The sequence below is a fragment of the Eucalyptus grandis genome, chromosome 8 (genome assembly GCF_016545825.1).
Source record: "Eucalyptus grandis isolate ANBG69807.140 chromosome 8, ASM1654582v1, whole genome shotgun sequence".
Classification (NCBI taxonomy): Eukaryota; Viridiplantae; Streptophyta; class Magnoliopsida; order Myrtales; family Myrtaceae; genus Eucalyptus; species Eucalyptus grandis.
This window is the reverse complement of record NC_052619.1, coordinates 19,554,679-19,575,443: the sequence shown is the minus strand read 5'-3', so window position 1 is coordinate 19,575,443 and position 20,765 is coordinate 19,554,679. Positions and strand designations below refer to the sequence as shown.

Sequence of the window (20,765 nt, the reverse complement as noted above, 5' to 3'; positions counted from 1 at the left end):
TTAAGAAAATGCAAAAAACTCACAATGCTCCCATTAAGTGTTTATAAGTGGCAAGATCTCAAGCATCTGAATCTTGCAATTTGCTCCAATTTTATCAAGTTTCCAAAGAACTTGGAGGATTCAAATAATCCTAATGGCAATTCAGGATTCCAAAAATTAAAGTGGCTAGAACTTAATGGCTGCAATCTCTTAGAAGTAGAGTTCCTTCGAGTTCTTCCAGTTTTCCCAAATTGAGGCATCTAGATCTTTCCAAAAACAAGTTTACTCATTTGCCGACATGCATCAACAAATACAAATATTTGGAACACTTGTGCGTGGATAAGTGCAAGCAGATACAAAAGATTCCTAAGCTTCCGCCAAATGTGCATGTCCTTTCGGCAAATTGTTGCAAATCTCTACAAGAATTCCCAGATTTGTCGAGTCTCTCCTCCGACTATTGCTGGGTTAACTTGTCATCACGTCGTAAATTATCCCGCAAAGGGGTAAATATGGCTCATGCATTATCGCTCAAGGTTGGTCTCTCTCTCTCTCTCTCTCTCTCTCTCTCTCTCTCTCGCACCCTAACTTTGAGTGCTTGATATACATGCTATTTGTATGACGGGCTCCCGAAGATGAGAAATGTTGACATTTGCCTAATTGGGAGAGAGATGCCAGAATGGTTTTTTCACTGGAAAGACAGTTCCATATTTTTCACTGTTCCCTGGGACTTGCACGACAAGTTCTTAGGACTAGCACTTGTTTTGTTCTTGGCCCAGAGGGAGGAAAAGCAGTCGATGTTTTTTGTGAAGTCCGAATTCTTGTTAATGGCCAACTGGTGTGTGGCTCGCAAGAGGCGTGCATTCAGTGGAATCCGATCATGTGGGGATGGGATATTTCCCGCGCAATAAGCTGGGTATATCCAAGAAGCGTTTGCGATATGATTGCAGTGATTTCCAAGTTAAATTCGTACCAGAAACCGGAGCAAGATTGAAGAAGTGTGGATTCCATCCAATATGCGAGCAACGGGAGGATGATCTGAGGACCGTGCTTCAACCCCATCAGCCAATTGAAACAAATTGGCCTTTGGAGCAAAGAGACTTGGAGGAGGACAATTATATGGACACCGAGGAAGACGAAAGGTTCAAGTGAAACAGATGATGAACTTATCAAAGCAATCGACCAAGAAAAAGAAAAACAAGGACGTTTCAAAGCAGATAAGTTCGGGCCATTGGAGGAAAGAGACTGGGAGGAAGACAATTGGGCAGACACCGAGGAAGAAAGTTCAAGTGAAACAGATGATGAACTTATCAAAGCAATCGACCAAAAAAATGAATTACAAGAACTTTATGAAGCAGATAAGATCGACGATGACCTAGTATCATATGAATGTGTAGCTACAGGGCCATGTCGAAGTAGTAAGACCTTGAAAAGGAAGCGATTCTTGAGGAAGAAAATTTGGGAATACTGATTCCAATGCCTATTTTTTCCCTCTTTTTTTTTTTTTTTTTTTCCGTCTCTACTGGAAGTTCTTGAATGTCTGCTCCTTCAATTCAAGTTCAGAATCATTATGAAATACAGGTTTCACCTCATGCTACTGACATGGTTGAGGTTGAGGAGCTTCCTTTTTCCCTTTCTTTCTTTTATGATTTGTGACACGGATTGCATTAATACAGAGTTAAGTGGATGCTTGTTGAATGGCCATGGTCTTTCCAGTTGCTCTGCGAAACTCATCACATAGACCTCTGTCACCTCTCTTCATCCAATTAATGATGCCAATACTTCATGCCCAATAATTCTGAGATAGTAAGTTTCACTCAATCTAATGCAATCTTCATCTTTAGGGAAGTGCCGATTTGATTGTGTCAAAAATCAAAAGGTCTGCACAGGGAAGACTAGTTGATTCTCTGTTTTTACTAGCCAGATTGCATTCCCTCCCACTTCCTTTTGAAATTAATCAAACACATCACTTTAACATAGTTGTTACATCAAAATATCTTACCATGTCCGTGTTAATTCTCAAGCTTTGATAGCAGCTTTTGTTTTTTGGTCGGAACGACAGCAGCTTTAAGCAGCTGTTATTTTGTACAATAAAAGACATTTTCATACAAATCTGAACAGCAATTTCACACACAATCCCTCTAGTGAAATAGTTATTATGTGCAACCAAACCGATATTGTCAGGATCTTCATACCAGTTCTCATATGATCTCTCCCATCTCTCTCTATTTCTTCAGCACCGCCCGGGATCCAATCATCTCCAATCCTGTCAACACTGAAGAGCGAGAGAGATGCGGCTGATCACGAAATATAGCCATCGACTAGCATGAAGCAAATAGCATAATCCTGTAAGGGGAGTATATTCACAGGGCCAAAAAGTTTCTGATTTAATATTGCTGGATGTTACATTAGCGAGTTCTTTTCTCGTTACGGATGTAATATTGCTGGATGATACACATCGTTTCTGGAGAATACACCAAAGTACATTTTCATCCATAGTATATTATCTTTTCATTCCTTAAAACCCAATCCTTCATCTCATTTCTCCTCATTTTTATCATAATTATTGGAAGGATTATCTTAGCAAGTGTCCTAAGCACACTTTTTAAGCACCTAAATCAACGAAATCTTACCGTTTCTAATGCGCAGACCGTCCTTAAAATATGTTTGATTCCTTTTTCCTGCCAGCCAGAAACTAACACAGGCATCGGCAAACCCAAAAGAAGAAAGGTTTTGACTGTTGACTCGAGTGGGGGCAATGGAATTGTCCGGTTAAATGTTGCAATGCCAAGTCATCTCCACGTCAGATGCAAATCCGAACTCCTCTATCCTCTCAGACGACGTCGCATAAAAGCATCATCCTCACCACTCCCCGTCCCGACTCCCAAGACAAGAAGACGACGTTGACTCATCACTCTTTCTCTCTCCCCCTCTCTCCCACCGACAAATCACGCCTTCTTCAATGGCGCTGTTGATCGTCCGTCGCAACCCCCATGGTCGGCGAGGCTCTACTCCCGTTCGCCGGAGGCACGGCGGCGGCGGCGGCGGCGGCGGCGGCGGCTGCTGCTAAGCGACGGGCCTCGGAGCCGAAGCCCATCGAGAAGATACTGGTGGCGAACCGAGGCGAGATAGCTCGACGGGATCATAAGGACGGCAAGGACGCTGGGGGTTCGGACCGTCGCCGTCTACAGCGACGCCGACTCCGGCGTTCTCCACGTCAGGTCCTCCGACGAGGCCGTCCGCATGGGTCCCGCTCCAGCTTGCCTCAGTTACCTCAGTGGAGCGTCCACCATCGATGCCGCTCTTCGCGCCGGTGCTCAGGTGAGGGGTTGAGAACTAACTATCTGCTGTTTGAAGTGCGTGTAATCGCCTTCGGAATGATCGTGTTCGTTAGAGCAGTGGTTGACAGCCAGGAGTGAATGGAATTGGTGACGGTGGAGGAAATTTGTGAGATTGTGAGTTTCAAGTATTGGAGCTCATTAATTCCCATTTGTTCATTAAGCTTTCCTCCACGTTACTCAGGAAAAGCTAACATTTTAAATATGGAAGTACCTAGAAATAACTTAATATCGAATTAGAAAGTCCTTTGAATAAAGTAATCCACTCAAAAGTTAAAAATAAAATAATACGCAGTGATTTGGTTAATTCATCAACAATATCTTCTAGTGATTATATGCATAACTAGGTGGTGCACATACGTGTGCTTGAGTGCATAAGCTGTTTCGGTAGATGTCACTAACAGTAGTCAAGGTTCTACACTTGCTATTCCATCTTTCTTCGAAATATCTTGGGCAACTTCCACGAAAGTCGGACTGTATGATCAGCGGGTCCAGCAAAGCGGGTTGAATTACCAAGAATCTACTTCTGCATTTCAGCTCCTAATTCATCTTTCTTTCATTTCTTCCCACAGTTTAGTCAAATAATTCACCCTAGAATTTGTTGGGGGAGAACTTGGGTACAACAATTCACTACAAGCCAAACACAATCCAAGATCAATTTCTCTCTCGAAACTAAATCAACTGAAATTCTCTCAATCCCCAATAACAACTAGCAATATATAACCTCACAATATGTAAATATAAAACCGGAATGATAAGTAGACAAAGCAAATAATGACACCATTGATTTAACGTGAAAAACTCGATGAGGAAAAAAACCATGGACCGCCCAAAATTATCCACTAATAACCAAAAATAGTAGGATAAACAAAGTATTCTCCTTTAGTCACATAGTAGAGGCTTAACATCAACATTAAAATTATATTTTTCTCACCACATAGTTAGATTAACAAATTTGGAGCACGAAAACCTTAACCGCAACTGGAGAATTCAGAGACGGTTCTCGACGAACAAAAACCATCAACTTGTAGTCCTCGGCCTCACGAGCAACATATTGAAATTTGACTCAACTCCATCAATATTTGGCATTCGAATCAGAGCCGCAAAGTTGCAGCTCTCTTCTTTTTTTCTCTTCTCCCTTGCTTCAGTAGTTTTTTGTTTTCTCTCTCTTCTCTTCACTTTTTGGACGCACACTTGCACACCACCACTTCCACTTCTTTTTGTTCTTTTCTTTTCTTTTTGTTTTTATTTTATTTTATTTTATTTAATGCTAGCTATGCCTCACATGAAGGTGGACCTAGCCAACAAATCTCCCCTTCCACCTCATGTGGGAAGGTTAGTCATGCCCGCTTTTCTTCTACAAGCATCAAGCTTCACCACGAACAAGGCCTTGGTCATCATGTTGGACCTATTATTGTTAGTATGAACTTTCTCAAGTAGGAAAAGCTTATCTTCTAACTTCTCTCCAATCCAATGATACTTCACATCAATATGCTTCGATCTTGAATGCAATACTAGATTCTTGCTAAGATAGATAACACTTATGCTATTGCAATATAGAACAAACTTCTCTTACTTCAAGCCCACCTCTTGTAGGAATTTTTGTATCCACAAGAGTTCTTTACCTCCTTTAGTAATAGCGATAGATTCCGCTTCAATTGTAGATAAAGCAGTATATTTTTGCAATCTCAATTGGCATGAAACAACTCCCCCTACAAATATTATTATATAACCCAATGTGGATTTCCGAGAATCAACATCACCGGCAGAGTCCGCATCCAAGTAGCCACTCAACTCAAGCTTCACATTTCCATAACACAAGCAAAGTGTAGAAATGCCTCTAAAATATCTCAAAATCCATTTAACAATGGTTTAATGCTCCATACTTGGATTAGAGAGAAATCTACTCACAACATCAACTGCATGAGTACATCAAACTACCCATGGTTGATGTATAAGGAATTTTCATCATCTCTACCTTCTTCTCTTTCTAACTTGAAGGACACTCATTACTACTCAACTTAAAATGGCCTGTAAGTGGAGTACTCATCGGTTTATATGTGCTCATGTTGAATCTTTCAAGTGCCTTTTCAATATACTTTTCTTGAGATAATCACAATTTCTTATTCTTCCAGTCACAAGTAATTCTCATGTCTAAGATTTGCTTAGTTGGGCCTAGGTCTTTCATTATAAAAGCTTTACTCAACTCATTTTTCAAGCTCTTAATTTTCTTGGCATCATACCCAATAATCAACATATCATCCACATAAAATATGAGAATAAGAAAATTATTATCTGAGAATCTTTTCAAAAAGACAATAATCGGAGCTTGTCTTACCGTATCCTTATTTTTCCATGAATGATTCAAACTTCATATATCATTGTCTTGGCGTTTGCTTGAGACCATCTACACTTCCTCAAGGTTTCACAAAGATATTAACTCTCTTTTGAATACAAGATTTCGCTTAACAATTGAATTAATTAAGAATAAGAAGCTTCAGACTTTGGAATTCTTCTATCACGAACACACTTGAACAACTGGAATGTCTTCCTTATATACTCCTTCATGCCATCACACCCATTGGCACTTACCAAATGAGTTCTTCCAATCTACCCATTGGACAGAATCAATTAGGGAGATTTCAAGTTATTTAAGGAATATGTCGATAGCCCACCAATCCTACTCGCCCATATATCAGGATCTAGGTTTTCATAAGTAGAACATTCCAAGTATACTACGCCAATCAATGGATCCAAAATCCCTGAATCAATCTTAATTTGAATAATGGATTCTGTCATGCTATATCCAGCTAAGAGATCTTCTTCATTCGATAGAATCAAATCCTTAACGAAATACTCAGTTATGGATAAGCCTTCTTCGACGGTCTAGAAACTGTCAATAAGGATAGACATAACTTTGACCCGCAAAATAATACTAAGCAAACATGGATATCTCACAAAAGATAATTGACTTAGTAAAGATAACATTAAAATCTGCATCCACAAAAAGTAAGTTAGTCCTATAAATGAGCAACTATCTTTGCCATGAAATACCAATAGTGCTTAAGATAAACAAACGATCAAACAGTCCAAATCCAAATCCAAATCTAGCCAAACACAAAAGTAAAATCAATCAAACACAAAAGTCAAGAGTTTAAATCTCAAATTTGCACCACATCTCTCATAAATTTTCCCTCAATCTACATCAAAGTGCTCTTTGCCTTCATGTTGGGAATAACGGATTCCCTAAACCGATCCGATACTCAATCGAACCCCTAAAACGAACGCGGAAGACGAGTCCATGAGTTACATATATCACCGATCAAAGATACACTACGGAATCGAACATACCTTGTCTTTCATATATTAAACACCAATGTTGAAGTTCGAGGAAGAATTCTGATTCCATTCTACCAAGAAGCGTACTATTGTTTTTAAGGGGAGAGAACTCTGAAAACATACTTTCTTTTTTGGAGCGTTGTTACTGAGAGAGACATATTCCTTCTCTATATAAAACGCTACTTTAAACAACATAATCCTTCGTACCCAAACAATGCAACCTTTCACATCGTAACCATTCCTCCATGAGCCCTTAACTTGCGAGCCAAATTCTTATGCTCAACATGGGCGAACGAGCCTACTTAGGCCCATCAACACATAGAAAAACCTATCATCTCTCACTTACACATGGTGAGCCGAACATGATCCTCTTTACCTCTCTACAACAATCATACCAATGAATAATCCGTGCGACCAACATACTTTGAGAGTTTGTTGCTATACATCTGTTAGGAATATATAGCAGCTCATTATGAGCATCACACTCTGAGTAGATTTAGTATGCAGTACCCTAAATCGATCAATCACATTTATATCTCTCTTGATCTCTTTTTAAACAATGATATATTGTATTCACAATTATGATTATCCCAAAAACAATCATAATTAGTCGACCAGTGAATAAAAAACTAGAATGTGATTCTTCAAATTCGATCTTCCTCTTTCCTTCAAACTTTTAATTTCAGTTTAGCTTGCTTTTCTAGAAATGTTCCATTAGATCGAATCAATTCATGATTATTAGCAACATACTAATATAGCAAAAACTGAATAAAAATCTTGAGAACAAGTAAGAGTCATGAGGGTACTAAATTGAGGAATTCTTTTCCTCAAAAGTCTCACACGGTATAAAAGTTGAGATCAAACTTTTCCCACTCTTATTGATCGTCTCATGCATACATAGTATGAAATATGTATTACAGTATTAACTCATTTCCCATGGAGCGTATATCTATATCATCAATACCATACAGATGATAGTTCAGACATACCTAATGTCTAACTTGAGTTCACATATCTACTCATTCACAGAATTCATTAAAACTCACATTTTGTATCATAGATAGATAAAGTAAAATATGTGGGTTACTTTACTTTTGGACATGGTAAATATTAGGGTTAATACCCTAAAAAGCCTTAAACTGGTATACTTATGACAAATTTACCCCAAACTATTTTTTTTACCACAAAAAACCCAAAACTGGTATACATTTGACAAATTTACCCCAAACTAGTACACTTATGATAAATTTACCCTCTGAGTTAAATGACATGTAACAATTGATTGGTATACTAATTTGAGATTTTATACTTCGTTTGTCACAGTTTACAATTTTTGTGATTTTTTTGTGGTATTAATCTAATTTAGCAAATTTACCAGGTTTAGGGTTTTTTTATGATCGAATAAATTAGTTTAGGGTAAATTTATCATAAATGTACAAGTTTAGAGTTTTTTATGGTCGTCGGGTAAATTTGTCACAAGTGTATCGGTTTGGGGTTTTTTATGGTCAAAAAAGTAGTTTTGGGTAAATTTATCACATGTGTACCAGTTTAGAGTTTTTCAAGATATTAATCCTAAATATTATGCCATCATCTTAACACTCAGTTAATGTGACATATATATTTTAAGCTTGAGCTCTCAATTATCACCTAGATAATAAGCTTAAAAACTGTCTCATATCTATTTATCGCATAGTAAATAGATGCGATTACCCATGTGAGTGGGCTATCTTTTATCTGTCCGACATACTTTCTCAACTTTATATAATGCACTGAGCATTAAGATGCATAAATGTCAAACAAAAATTCATATGCATTAATAATGAAAACACAAATTCATTAAATGTGAACATTTCAGGGAAATTACAATATTCAGTACATTAGCCTCTACGCAATTCTAGAGAATTTACATGACCACAAAACACATCTTTAGGTATTGACTTTGTCATAGGATATGCTACCATTCTATGCGTGGATATGTACTGTAAATTCATATCTTTTCATACAATCATATCCTTGACAAAATTATACTTGATATATATATATATATATATATATATATGTTTGATCTTGCCATAATATTTTGGATCTTTGGTGTACGCTATAGCTGCTTGGCTATCACAATGAACCAATAATTGATTTGCAGCATACCCAATAACACATAAATGATCCAAAATTCTCTTAAGTCAAACACATTCTTGTATTACTACTGATAATGCCATGAACTCAACTTCCATCATGAACAAGACTATACACGTTTGTTACTTACTGCTTCAAGATATGATGCAATTATTCAGTAAGAAAGCAAAACCAGAGATAGATTTCATTTCATATAAATCTCATCCCCAATCAACATCTGAATAGCCTTCAAATCGCAAATCATTTTCTTGGTATTTCAGCTTGTATTCAGCAGTTTCCTTTAGATATTTCAGTATTATTTTAATGGCTTTCCAATGTGCTTGACCTAGATTGGATTTGTATGTACTCACCATTCCAATTGTAAAACATATGTCAGGTCTTGTATACATCATAGTGTATATTAAGCTTTCCACAGCACTAGCATAAGGAATATGTTTCATTTGTTCTTTCTCTTGTGGAGTCCTTGGACCCAGTCTATGGTTCAATCATTCACCTTTTGTAATAGGAGTATCTATGGGTTTATAATCGTGCATACGAAATCGTTCAATAACCTTATTTTTGTATGTTTCTTGCAAAAGAGATAATGACATCTTCGAACGATCTCTTAAAATCTTAACTTCAAGAATATATATAGCCTCACCCATATCTTTCATCTCAAAGTTGGAAGACAACCAACTTTTGACAGTATTAACAAACTTTATATTGCTTCCAGCAATTAGTACATCATCAACATATAATGATATGATCACAAATTGATCTTTAGATCTTTTGATATATACACAATGATCATAATCTATCATTGTAAAATCATACGCCATTATGGTATTATGAAAACATATATACTATTGTCTTGACGACTGCTTAAGGCCATATATCGATCTAAAAAATCGACATATCTTTTCTTCTTGGCCTTCCATAATGAAATCGGCAGGTTGTTTCATATATATTTATTCCTCTAATTCTCCATTGAAGAAAGCAGTCTTTACATCCATTTGATGTAACTCAAGATCCATACTTGCCACTATTACTAGAGTAATGCGAATCGAGATAAATCTCACTATAAGAGAATGTTTCCTCATAATCAATTCATTCATGATGATTATAGCCCTTCGCTACAAAATGAGCTTTATGTCTTTCTATTGAGCCATTAGATTTGCTCTTTATTTGGAGAACCTACTTGTTCCCAATAGTTTTGCATCCTTTTGGAAGATCAACTAGTTCCCAAATATAGTCTAACTTCATTGACTACATCTCATCTTCCATTGTATGCATCCATCTTTCTTTACTAGGGTAATTTAGAGTCTTATGTATATTTCTTGGCTCATCTTCATCTTGTGGAGCAACCATAAAAGTTTCTCCTTCAATGTCAAAACGTCGATGGGAAATACTTTTATGACTTGCTCGCCATATGGGATATTATACACTTTACATATCATTCCTCACCATGCTCCTACTCGGATTAGATAATGACGACATCATCTCATTATGTGGTTGTAATTGAGAGTGAGTTGAATTAAATTCATTACTTCTCATGTTACTTTCACTTGAACGAACTCCACTAGGTTCATTATCTTGATCCAATGTTTCAAATAGGGAGTAATCCTCACCTATTTCGCCTTTCTTAGAAAATTCATTCTCTAAGAATGTGACCTCCCGTGATTCGAATTCAGTTATACTTCCAATTTCATGATTACCTATAAACACATACCCTTTCGAGTATTCTGAGTATATTATGAAAATGCTCTTCTTTCCTCTAGGACTCAGTTTGGGAGGGCTCATAAGTATGGGCAGCACAACCCCATAGTTTAAGAAAAATTAAGTCCATTTTCTACACATCCATAACTCATATGGAGCGGAAGTAACTGATTTGGAAGGCACCGAGTTAAGTATATAGGTAACAGTTAATAATGCATCACTCCAAAAAGTAATAGATAAGTTAGCATGCATCATCATGAACCTAACCATTTCTAGTAAGGTTTCGTTCATTCTCTCTACAACACCATTTTGTTGAGGAGTATATGAAATAGACAACTGTTTTTCTATTCCTTTTTCATCACATAATTTTCTGAACTCATCAGATAAATATTCTCGAACTTGATCGGATCTCAATACTTTTGTTTTCTTGTCTAATTAATTTTCTACTAAGTTCATAAACCTTTTGAAACAATTGAATACTTCAAATTTATGAGAAATCAAATAGATATATTCGAATCGAGTATAATCATCTATAAATGTGATGAAATAAACAGCCTTATGCATTCCCCTCACATTCATCAAATCACAAATGTCAGAATGAATTAAATGCAAAGGAAATTTAGCTCTTTTACATTTTTCCAAATGGTTTTCTTGTCATTTTCTCTACTAGGCAATGCTCACATATGGGCCAATCGATTTTTTTAATGTTGCCCAACAAGCTCTCTTTGGCTAGTCTATTTATATGTTATTGGCCAATATGATCAAATCTAATATGCCACACATTCACATCATTATCATATAAATTAAGTGACGTGAAAAGGGAATAATAAACATTGACATTACCATAGTCAACATTTAAAACAATGAAATCATCTAGAAAATAACCACAGCCATAATAGTTTGTATTCAAAAACAAATCAACATCATTATTATAGAAGTCCATACTAAAATCAAGCTTTACCAACATTAAAATAAAAATTAAATTTTGACGAATCTCTGGAGTATATAATATATCATGTATGAACAAAGTACGTCCACCACGCATATTCAATTGGCAGGTGCCAATTCCTTTTACTTTGGCTCTAGAGTTATTTTCTACATAAATCCACTTAATTCCAATTGGTACTCGTCGGAATTCCATGAAGGATTCTCTATCCTTCGCTACATGGTCCGTCACTCTAGAATTTACATTCCACAAAGGATTAGACTTAGTTAAGAATACAAAACTTGACACATAAGTAAAGTTTTGAAATGTAGAAGATGTGTATACCTTCTTTGGCTTGCGACAGTCGCGAGCATAGTGACCATTCTTGTCACAATTGTAACACTTGACCCTTAATAGCTTCTTCATTCGAAGACGCTTTCTACTTTCATGTTGGGCAACCTTTGGTTTCTTCCTTGAAGCACTTACTCCCTTGTCTTTCCTTTCATTAAACCAGTTAGGACGTTTGCGCTTGGAGCTCGAAGCTCCATGTGAGCTGGAACCAGCATGATAAATCTCAATTTCCGATTTAGCCACCAAGAGGCGGTCCTCTTCCAACTCAAGATGACGCACTACATCCTTAAAGGTTTTGATATTCTCATTGTGAGTCAGGCGCACTTTCATATGTTCCAAACTCTGAGGTAAGGAACGAATCACTACTTGCACTTACTGCTCGTCAGTCAGGACATTGCTAGCATCTTCCAGCTCATTAATCATGTTTGACATCTTTCTTAGGTGTTGCTTCATGGTTTAACTATAAGGCTTCTTGTAAGAGTCAAATATAATAGTAAGCTACCTCAGTCTGGTCATCGAAGTATGACCAAATCTTGCTTTCAATACTTTCCACATTTCCTTGACATTCTCAAAACGCCTGAACTCTCTCATGACATCATTCTCCATGCTACTCAACAACGTAATGCGAGCAAGAGAGTTCTTTCTCTTCCATGCAACAAATGCATCCTTATTTCCTCTTATGTTGTGTAGTGTTTCCATTTCCAGGTTCTTCCATAGTTAAGTTAAGAGTTTCTAGTGCCTCTTGTTCTTCCAGCACATATTGAATTTTCATATACCATATTTTATAGTTATCGCTGTTGAACTTCTCACATTTGTTCAGCTCAACGACTATGCTCCTTGTGGGTGAAGCCATCGATCTGAACATATCAGACACATATGCACGAATTATTATTACTTATCATTTATGCATCTATTTTGCACAAACCCATCATATTAATTAATAATTTCAAGTAAGATTTTAGAATCAAAATATCACTATATTTACAATCATCATCCAAAAATCCTAACTTGGAATTATTATTAATATAATATTCTATGCAAAATAAATTCTTTGAAGTTACAAAAAATTTTATGAACTACCCACAACAGTTAATAATAACATAAGCAAATAATATTTGACAACCAATAATGATAGAATAATAATGCTTTCACATAATACAACTAGCATATTAGTTGTTATACCAACAACAACTAGGTAAAAAACATTTACATAAGATGTCTATAAAGCATACTAAATAAAGACTAGTCAAAACATCTAACGTCAAGACAACATATGAATTGGGAAAGATTCCTTTTTGTTCAATTTTTTGATATTTTCTTCTTTAAATTCCTTAGACATTCTAGGCAGCCAGGTAAACACAGACAAGTATCCCTTAGGATTTTTCCTTCGCACATTCATCCCCCTTCGGATTGAAGTCATTCCATGGATCGCAGTCTTTGTGACTTCAATCCAATGATGTTCATCTATAAAAGCCATTACAAGCCTCATATACGTAGTAGCTCTGTTGACCTTCCATAGGCGATTCAACATTCCTTGTCATATCAGTAGAAGAGTGTTCATGAAGAATCGCACCATCTCAAAATGTGACATAGGATGACTATTCCATATGACATCTTATATTTTACTGTTGACCTCGAGAAATGATCAATCAGTCAACTCAGCTATCAACCTTGAAAGCATTTTCTTTTGTTCATCTGTAGTTGCGCATATAGGTGTGCATGCCTGACGATGAGGCATTGTTCTTGTAACAAATGCAGAACAAATAAGGGATTACTTATAATTCACATAAACTTAATTAGAAAAAGAAACAAATTCTTTTCCTCCTTTTTTTTTGGGTCAACGGTCAATGATCAATGGTCAACGGTCAGAATAGTCGAGGTCAACGGGTTGGGTTGGGTCTAACTGACCGACCCGGCACGTGCCTGCGTGTGCGTGGCTAACGTCATGATGACGTCTATTGGCACATGCCATGCTCGTGCGGCTGATGTCACGATGACGTCATCTAGCACGTACCACGCTCGTGTGTGGATGATGTCACGATGACGTCAGCTGGCATGTGCTACACACGCGTCAACAACCACGCGTGTGTGTCGCACGCACCTATGACCGAAACGAAATAGCGTGCGTCGCACGAGCCTAGTGGAGACCGAATCGGCATGTGTGTTGCAAGCACCGACGACACCAATTCCTTCCGGCCGCACGTGACGGCGCGTCCGGCGGCCTCTAGTGGCAATCCGCCACTTGATTTTCTCATATCAACAAGAGCTTCGACCATACGCTATCAGAAACGGATTTTGATTTACAGAACATCACAAACATATGTGAACAGTACACGGATGTCGGGATTTTTCGTCCCCGATACGAAAATTCAATCAAAAGCAATTCATAAAGATGAAAAGGGATCGGGAAACATAAACATGGCTCTGATACCAAAGTTGGGAATAACGGATTCCCTAAAACCGATCTGATACTTAATCAAACCCCTAAAACGAACGCGGAAGACGAGCCCAGAAGTCACATGTACCACCGATCAAAGATACACTACGGAATCGAGCGCACCTTATCTTTCACAAATTAAATACCAATGTTGAAATTCAAGGAAGTATTCTGATCACATTATACCGAAGAACATACTGTTGCTTTTAGGGGAAGAGAACTCTAAAAATGTACATTCTTTTTTGGAGCGTTGTTACTGAGAGAGACGTATTCCCTCTCTATCTAAAACGCTACTTCAAACAACATAATCCTTCGTATCCAAACAACGCAACCTTTCACATTGTAACCATTCTTCCATGGGCCCTTAACTTGCCAGCCGAGCTCTTAGGCCCAACATGGGTTGACGGGCCTACTTAGACTCATCAACACATAGAAAAAGCCATCACCTTCAACTTCAAAACCCTTCGGTTGCTCTATATATATTTCTTCTTTTAGGTCTGCATGAAGAAAAGCCATCTTTATATCAAGTTGTTCAATTTTTAAATTCAAATTGGCAATCAACCCAAGAACAATTCAAATAGAAGACATTTTTACAATCGATGAAAAAATCTTTTCAAATTTATGCCATTCTTTTGACAAAAGCCCTTCACAATAAGTCTAGTCTTGTGTCATGATTGCATACTATTTTATTCTATTTTCAACTTGTACACCTACTTATTTGTGAGTGTTTTCTTACCCTTAGACAATTTCACCAATTTAAATGTGTGGTTCTCATGCAAGGATTTAAGCTCCTCTTGTATGGCTTCATGCCACTCATTCTTTTGTTTACATGATATAGCTTCTTCATAAGTTTCTGGCTCTCCTGCATCAGTGAGTAACATATACTTATGCGACAAATATTTTTTAGAATGCCTATGCTCTTTTTTAGATCTTCTAACTTGAGATAAGATAGATTGCTCTTGCTCAACTATTTCATATGTCTCAGCTGAAGAATCAACATTATGTGAGGATTCACCATCTTCATGATTTCCATGCACTTCTCCCCATGATTTCTATCAACATCATAAGGATTTGGGCTGAAACTAATTGAACGTTGAGCTATATTATTTGGTCTCTCCGCATTGTCAATGTCTTCAATAGTTTAATACTCATAAAACACCACATCTCGGCTTCTAATGACTTTCTTTGCAACTGGATCCCATAACCTGTAGCCAAACTCTTCATGTCCATAATCTAAGAAGATACACTGTTTAAACTTGTCATCAAACTTTAATCTTTCATCTCTTGAAACATGCACAAGTGCCCGACAATCGAATACTTTTAGATAGCCGTAGGAAACATCTTTGATACTCCAAACTCTTTGCCGAACATCCCCCTTAAAAGGAACCGATGGATAAAGATTTATCAAGTCCATTATTGTTCTTATCACTTCACCCTAATATGACTTAGGCAACTTCGCATGAAAAAGCATATGCCGAATCCAATCATTAATCATCCGGTTCATTCTCTCTGCTACTCCATTATGCTGTGGTGTTTTTGGAATGGTCTTCTCAAGCTTGATACAATAATCCCTGCAATAGTGTTCAAATGAGTCTCTATATTCACCACCGTTGTTAGCCTGAACACATTTTAGCTTCCTCTCGGTTTCTCTTTCCACATTGACATGGAATTGCTTGAAAGCCACAAGTACTTGACTTTTAGATTTCAAAGCATTAGCTCACACTTTTCTATAACAATCATCAATAAATGTCACAAAGTATAATGCACCTTTAAGAGTTCTAGCATCCATGCAACAAACATCAGTGTGAATTAAATCAAATACATTTGATTTCGTGTGTAGAGAGAAACTATGAAATGAGAATCTATGTTGCTTACCTATAAGATAATGAATGCATTCCTTTAGATTTTTATCCTTCAAAGGTAAAAGATTCTTTTTAGCAAGAGTTTCAAGTCCTTTCTCGCTAAGATGACCCAGCCTCATATGCCATAAATCAACCGATGAATCCTCTACTGCATTTACCTCTTTTTTAATCAAGTCAGCTTACATAGTGTAAAGAGAACCTATCTTCTTATCCTTTGTCTCTACCATGAAACCTTTAGTCAACTTCCATTTGTCATCAAATAAGGAATTGCAATAACCATCATCATCTAAGACAACCGTGGAGATCAAGTGAAGTCAAATATCTGGAACGTGTCTCACATTTTTCAAAAACAAATTACATCCGACATCGGTCTTTAAATAAATATCTCCCATGCTAATAACCTTGGAAACACCACTATTTCACATCTTAATACAACCAAAGTCGCCACCATGATAAGAAGCAAAGTAATCACGCCATGAGGTAACATAAAAAGAAACCGTGGAATCGACAACTCACATAGAGTCTTGGCATGTAAGATTCACACATCCGTCGTCACATACGAAATACGCTGAATCCAATCATTAATGGTCCGGTTCATTCTCTCTGCTACTCTATTATGCTGTGGTGTTTTTGGAATGGTCTTCTCAAGCTTGATACAATAATCCCTGCAATAGTGTTCAAATGGGTCTATATATTCACCACCGTTGTTAGCCTGAACACATTTTAGCTTCTTCCCGGTTTCTCTTTCCACATTGACATGGAATTGCTTGAAAGCCGCAAGTACTTGACTTTTAGATTTCAAAGCAATAGCCCACGCTTTTCTATAACAATCATTAATAAATGTCACAAAGTATAATGCACCTCTAAGAGTTCTAGCATCCATGCAACAAACATTAGTGTGAACTAAATCAAATACATTTGATTTCGTGTGTAGAGAGAAACTATGAAATGAGAATCTATATTTCTTACCTGTAAGACAATGAGTGCATTCCTTTAGATTTTTATCCTTCAAAGGTAAAAGATTCTTTTTAGCAAGAGTTTCAAGTTCTTTCTCGCTAAGATAACCTAGCCTCATATGTCATAAATCAACCGACGAATCCTCTACTACATTTACCTCTTCTTTAATCAAATCAGCTTACATAGTGTAGAGAGAACCTATCTTCTTATCATTTGTCTCTACCATGGAACCTTTAGTCAACTTCCATTTGTCATCAAATAAGGAATTGCAATAACCATCATTATCTAAGGCAACCGTGGAGATCAAGTGAAGTCGAATATCTAGAACGTGTCTCACATTTTTTAAAAACAAATTACATTCGATATCGGTCTCCAAATAAACATCTCCCATGCCAATAACCTTGGAAACACCACTATTTCACATCCTAATACAACCAAAGTCGCCGCCATGATAAGAAGCAAAGTAATCACGCCATAAGGTGACATAAAAAGAAACCGTGGAATCGACAACCCACATAGAGTCTTGGCATGTAAGATTCACACATCCGTCATCACATATGAACACAATATTGCCATCGGATGCAACCGCCGTTGTAACTTGTTTCTCTTCTTTCTTTCAATCTCCATTTCTATCACGAGATCTATCTCTCTTTGGCAACCAATACTCTTTTACATAATGTCTCATTTTGCCACAATTATAACACTTCACACTCCTCCTCAGTCTTGATTTCGCCCTTCCTCTTGGCTTGCCTCGAGTATCATTTCTTTGAAACCTTCTTGAATGACTTATTGCCATGTTTTCTATAACAAGAGCATCCGATATAGAAACACAATTTAAGCATTTTCTTCTTATTTCTTCATTAAACAAACTTTATTTAACCATGCTCATAAAAAGCACACCAAAATAAGCCAAGTTGTTTAACGCCATAGCCAAGATGTCCCAACTATCGGGAAGAGTACCAAATAATAAGTATGCTTACAATTTATCACCAAGATCAATTTCAAGGTTTGTCAATTGATTTACAACATCTTAAAATTCACTCAAGTGTTCCACCATATTACTCCATTCCTTTTATCTCAAATTCACAAATCAGTTAACTAGAAGAGCTTTATTTTGTGGAGTTTTTCTCTCATAGAGATCTTGTAATTTCTTCCACCAGTGTCCGCCTTCGTTTCTTGAGTAACATGATGAAACACACTATCATTAATCCATTGTCAGATAAACCCAACCTTTTTTCAATTTATTCTCTCACATTCTTTGTCTTCCTTATCTCCTTTGACTTCATCACCCTTAATAGGATCAAACGAGTCTTTGCAATATAATACATCTTCCATTCAAGACTTCCAAATAGAATAATTCAAGACATTTAATTTAAACATGGTGCCGCTAGTTTCTTCCATTTAACCCTAGAATTTCAACCTAGCTTTGATACCACTTTGTTGGAGAGAACTCGGGTATAATAATTCACCACAAGCCAAACGCAATCTAGGATCAATTTATCCCATAAACTAAATTAACTGAAATTCTCTTAATCCCCAACAACAACCAGCAATATATAACCTCACAATATGCAAATATAATGCTGAAATGATAAGTAGACAAAACAAATAATGATACCGAAGATTTAACGTGAAAAACCTAATGCGGGAAAAACCACGGATTGCCCAAAAATATCCACTAATTACTAAGAATAGTAGAATACACAAAGTATTATCCTCTAATCACACAGTAAAGGCTCAACATTAATATTACAATCTTCTTTTTCTCACCACATAGGTAGATAAATAAGTTTGGAATAAGAAAACCTTAATCGCAACTAGAGAATTTAGAGACGGTTCTCGATAAACAAAAACCATCAACTTGTAGCATTTCATGAACAACATACTGAAATTTAAGCCAATTCTGTTAATATTTGGCCTTCGAATTGAAACCGCAAAATTGCAGCCCTTCTTTTCTTCTCTTCTCCCTTTCTTTAGCAGTTTTTTTGTTTTCTCTCTCCTCTTCACTTTTGGACGCACACTTGCACGACCACCACTTCCACTTATTTTTGTTCTTTTTTCTTTTTTTTTTTATTTAATGCTAGCTGGGCCCCACATGAAGGTGGACCCAGCCAACAGAATTGTCCTTTAGTTAAGGGTCATCTTCCCACCTTCTTCCCTCTCATTTTCTCTCACTCTTAACTTTTCTGAGTTTCTTAGCCATCTTTTTTGTACTAGTTTGCATTGAAATTCCCTTACGGAAAGTCTACAGGGTGTTTCCTCATCCTTATCAAGAACAATTAGAGGTCCTGCTTTATCTTTCAATCCCTCTTCCGTCGATGCAAGCTCCACCTCGTCTAAAGTAAGTCTTCACGCATCTTTTTGGGGCAAAAAGCCATCGTCCGTAACGCGTTTTCTTCAGTGCTCTTACTCCTTGTAAGCTTCAAAATTCTCGATATAAGGGATCCTTTAAGGGAAGATCCCTCTATGCCTTCTTTCTAGCCTCCTGAAATTGTGAGTGAGATCCAAAGGGATAGACCGATCATATTTTGTAATCCTTGAATTGAATCGAGCCAACAGAGCCAACCTTCTTGATCTGTCTTTCTTGTTTTTGTCCCCAAATTCCTTATATATGGCCTCTTCCAAAAAGAATTACCATGTGTTTGTGAGTTTCAGAGGCACTGATGTCCGCAACAACTTCCTCAGTCATCTTTATGCAGCTCTAGATCAGAATGGAATATTCACTTTTTTGGATAGTGAGGAGCTCAGGAAAGGAAAGCAAATATCGCCGTCGCTTATGAGGGCGATCGAGGAATCGCGTGTCGCGATCATTATTTTCTCTGAAGACTATGCTTCCTCACGGTGGTGTTTGGATGAGTTGGTGAAGATCATGGAGTGCAAGGCACAAAAGGAGCTGATTGTGTTGCCAGTATTTAACAAAGTGGAACCAAGAGAAGTTAGAGGGGGGAGAGAGGCTTATAGGAGAGCTATCGCTAAGCATGAGATCAAGTTCGGGAAGAATTCGGAGAAAGTGAAGAGGTGGAAGAAGGCTCTCCTCAATGCTGGTAGCTTGTCTGGGTGGTATATTAGTGATGGGTAAGTAAATTGATGTGACGCACTGCTTTGCCATTGTTAGCCAGTGATTTTTTGTTATATTTCAAACCGTATGCAATAGACTACCACTGAAAGCATTGATATTGTCAAGTCGGTCTTTTGAAATTCGAATGAAGATACAAAGCGGAGATATACTGAACAGCAGATTCAAAATTCGAATAACCAAAACTTCAAGCTAGCAGATTTTTTGAATTCGATTCTTGCTGTGTGGATAATGAGAACTTTTTGTCTTCGATGAAAGTGTGGTTTAACAGTTCCTTAGTTATTACTGTCTTCAGGCGCAGGTTCTTAATTTTTCCCTTGGGCAGATGTTGGGCAGGTTCACCAGATGTGTTAATTTCTTTTTCTCTTATTATTTGCTAACCTTGTTATGTTATTTTCCTCACGACGTTTGAGGTTGAATTCCTGCCGCGTTGAGATGCTAAAGCATGTTTATCTTTCTTTTGAGTGCTCATCAGAAATGAAGCGGAGCTCATACAATGCATCGTAAAGGATTTATCAATTCATCTAAAGCGAACACCCTTACATGTTGCTAAGTATCCGGTTGGAATAGAGTACCAAGTTAAAGAAGTGATATCATTGTCACAAGAAAAGTTGGATGGTGATGATGTTCTCATGATAGGTATATGGGGACCTGGAGGCATAGGGAAGACGAC

At 37.2% G+C, this 20,765-nt stretch overlaps 2 protein-coding genes across 2 annotated transcripts in view; both read left to right on the top strand.

The window, feature by feature from the left end:
• The window catches only part of LOC104456963 (TMV resistance protein N-like), a 93,489-nt gene that overhangs the window by 41,218 nt on the left and 31,506 nt on the right, over positions 1–20,765 (top strand). The window lies entirely within an intron of this gene.
• On the top strand, positions 19,356–20,185 carry LOC120286707 (TMV resistance protein N-like). The gene has a single exon (XM_039299140.1). The coding sequence runs from the start codon at positions 19,628–19,630 to the stop codon at positions 20,093–20,095; it is 468 nt and encodes a 155-aa protein (XP_039155074.1). The 5' UTR covers positions 19,356–19,627; the 3' UTR covers positions 20,096–20,185.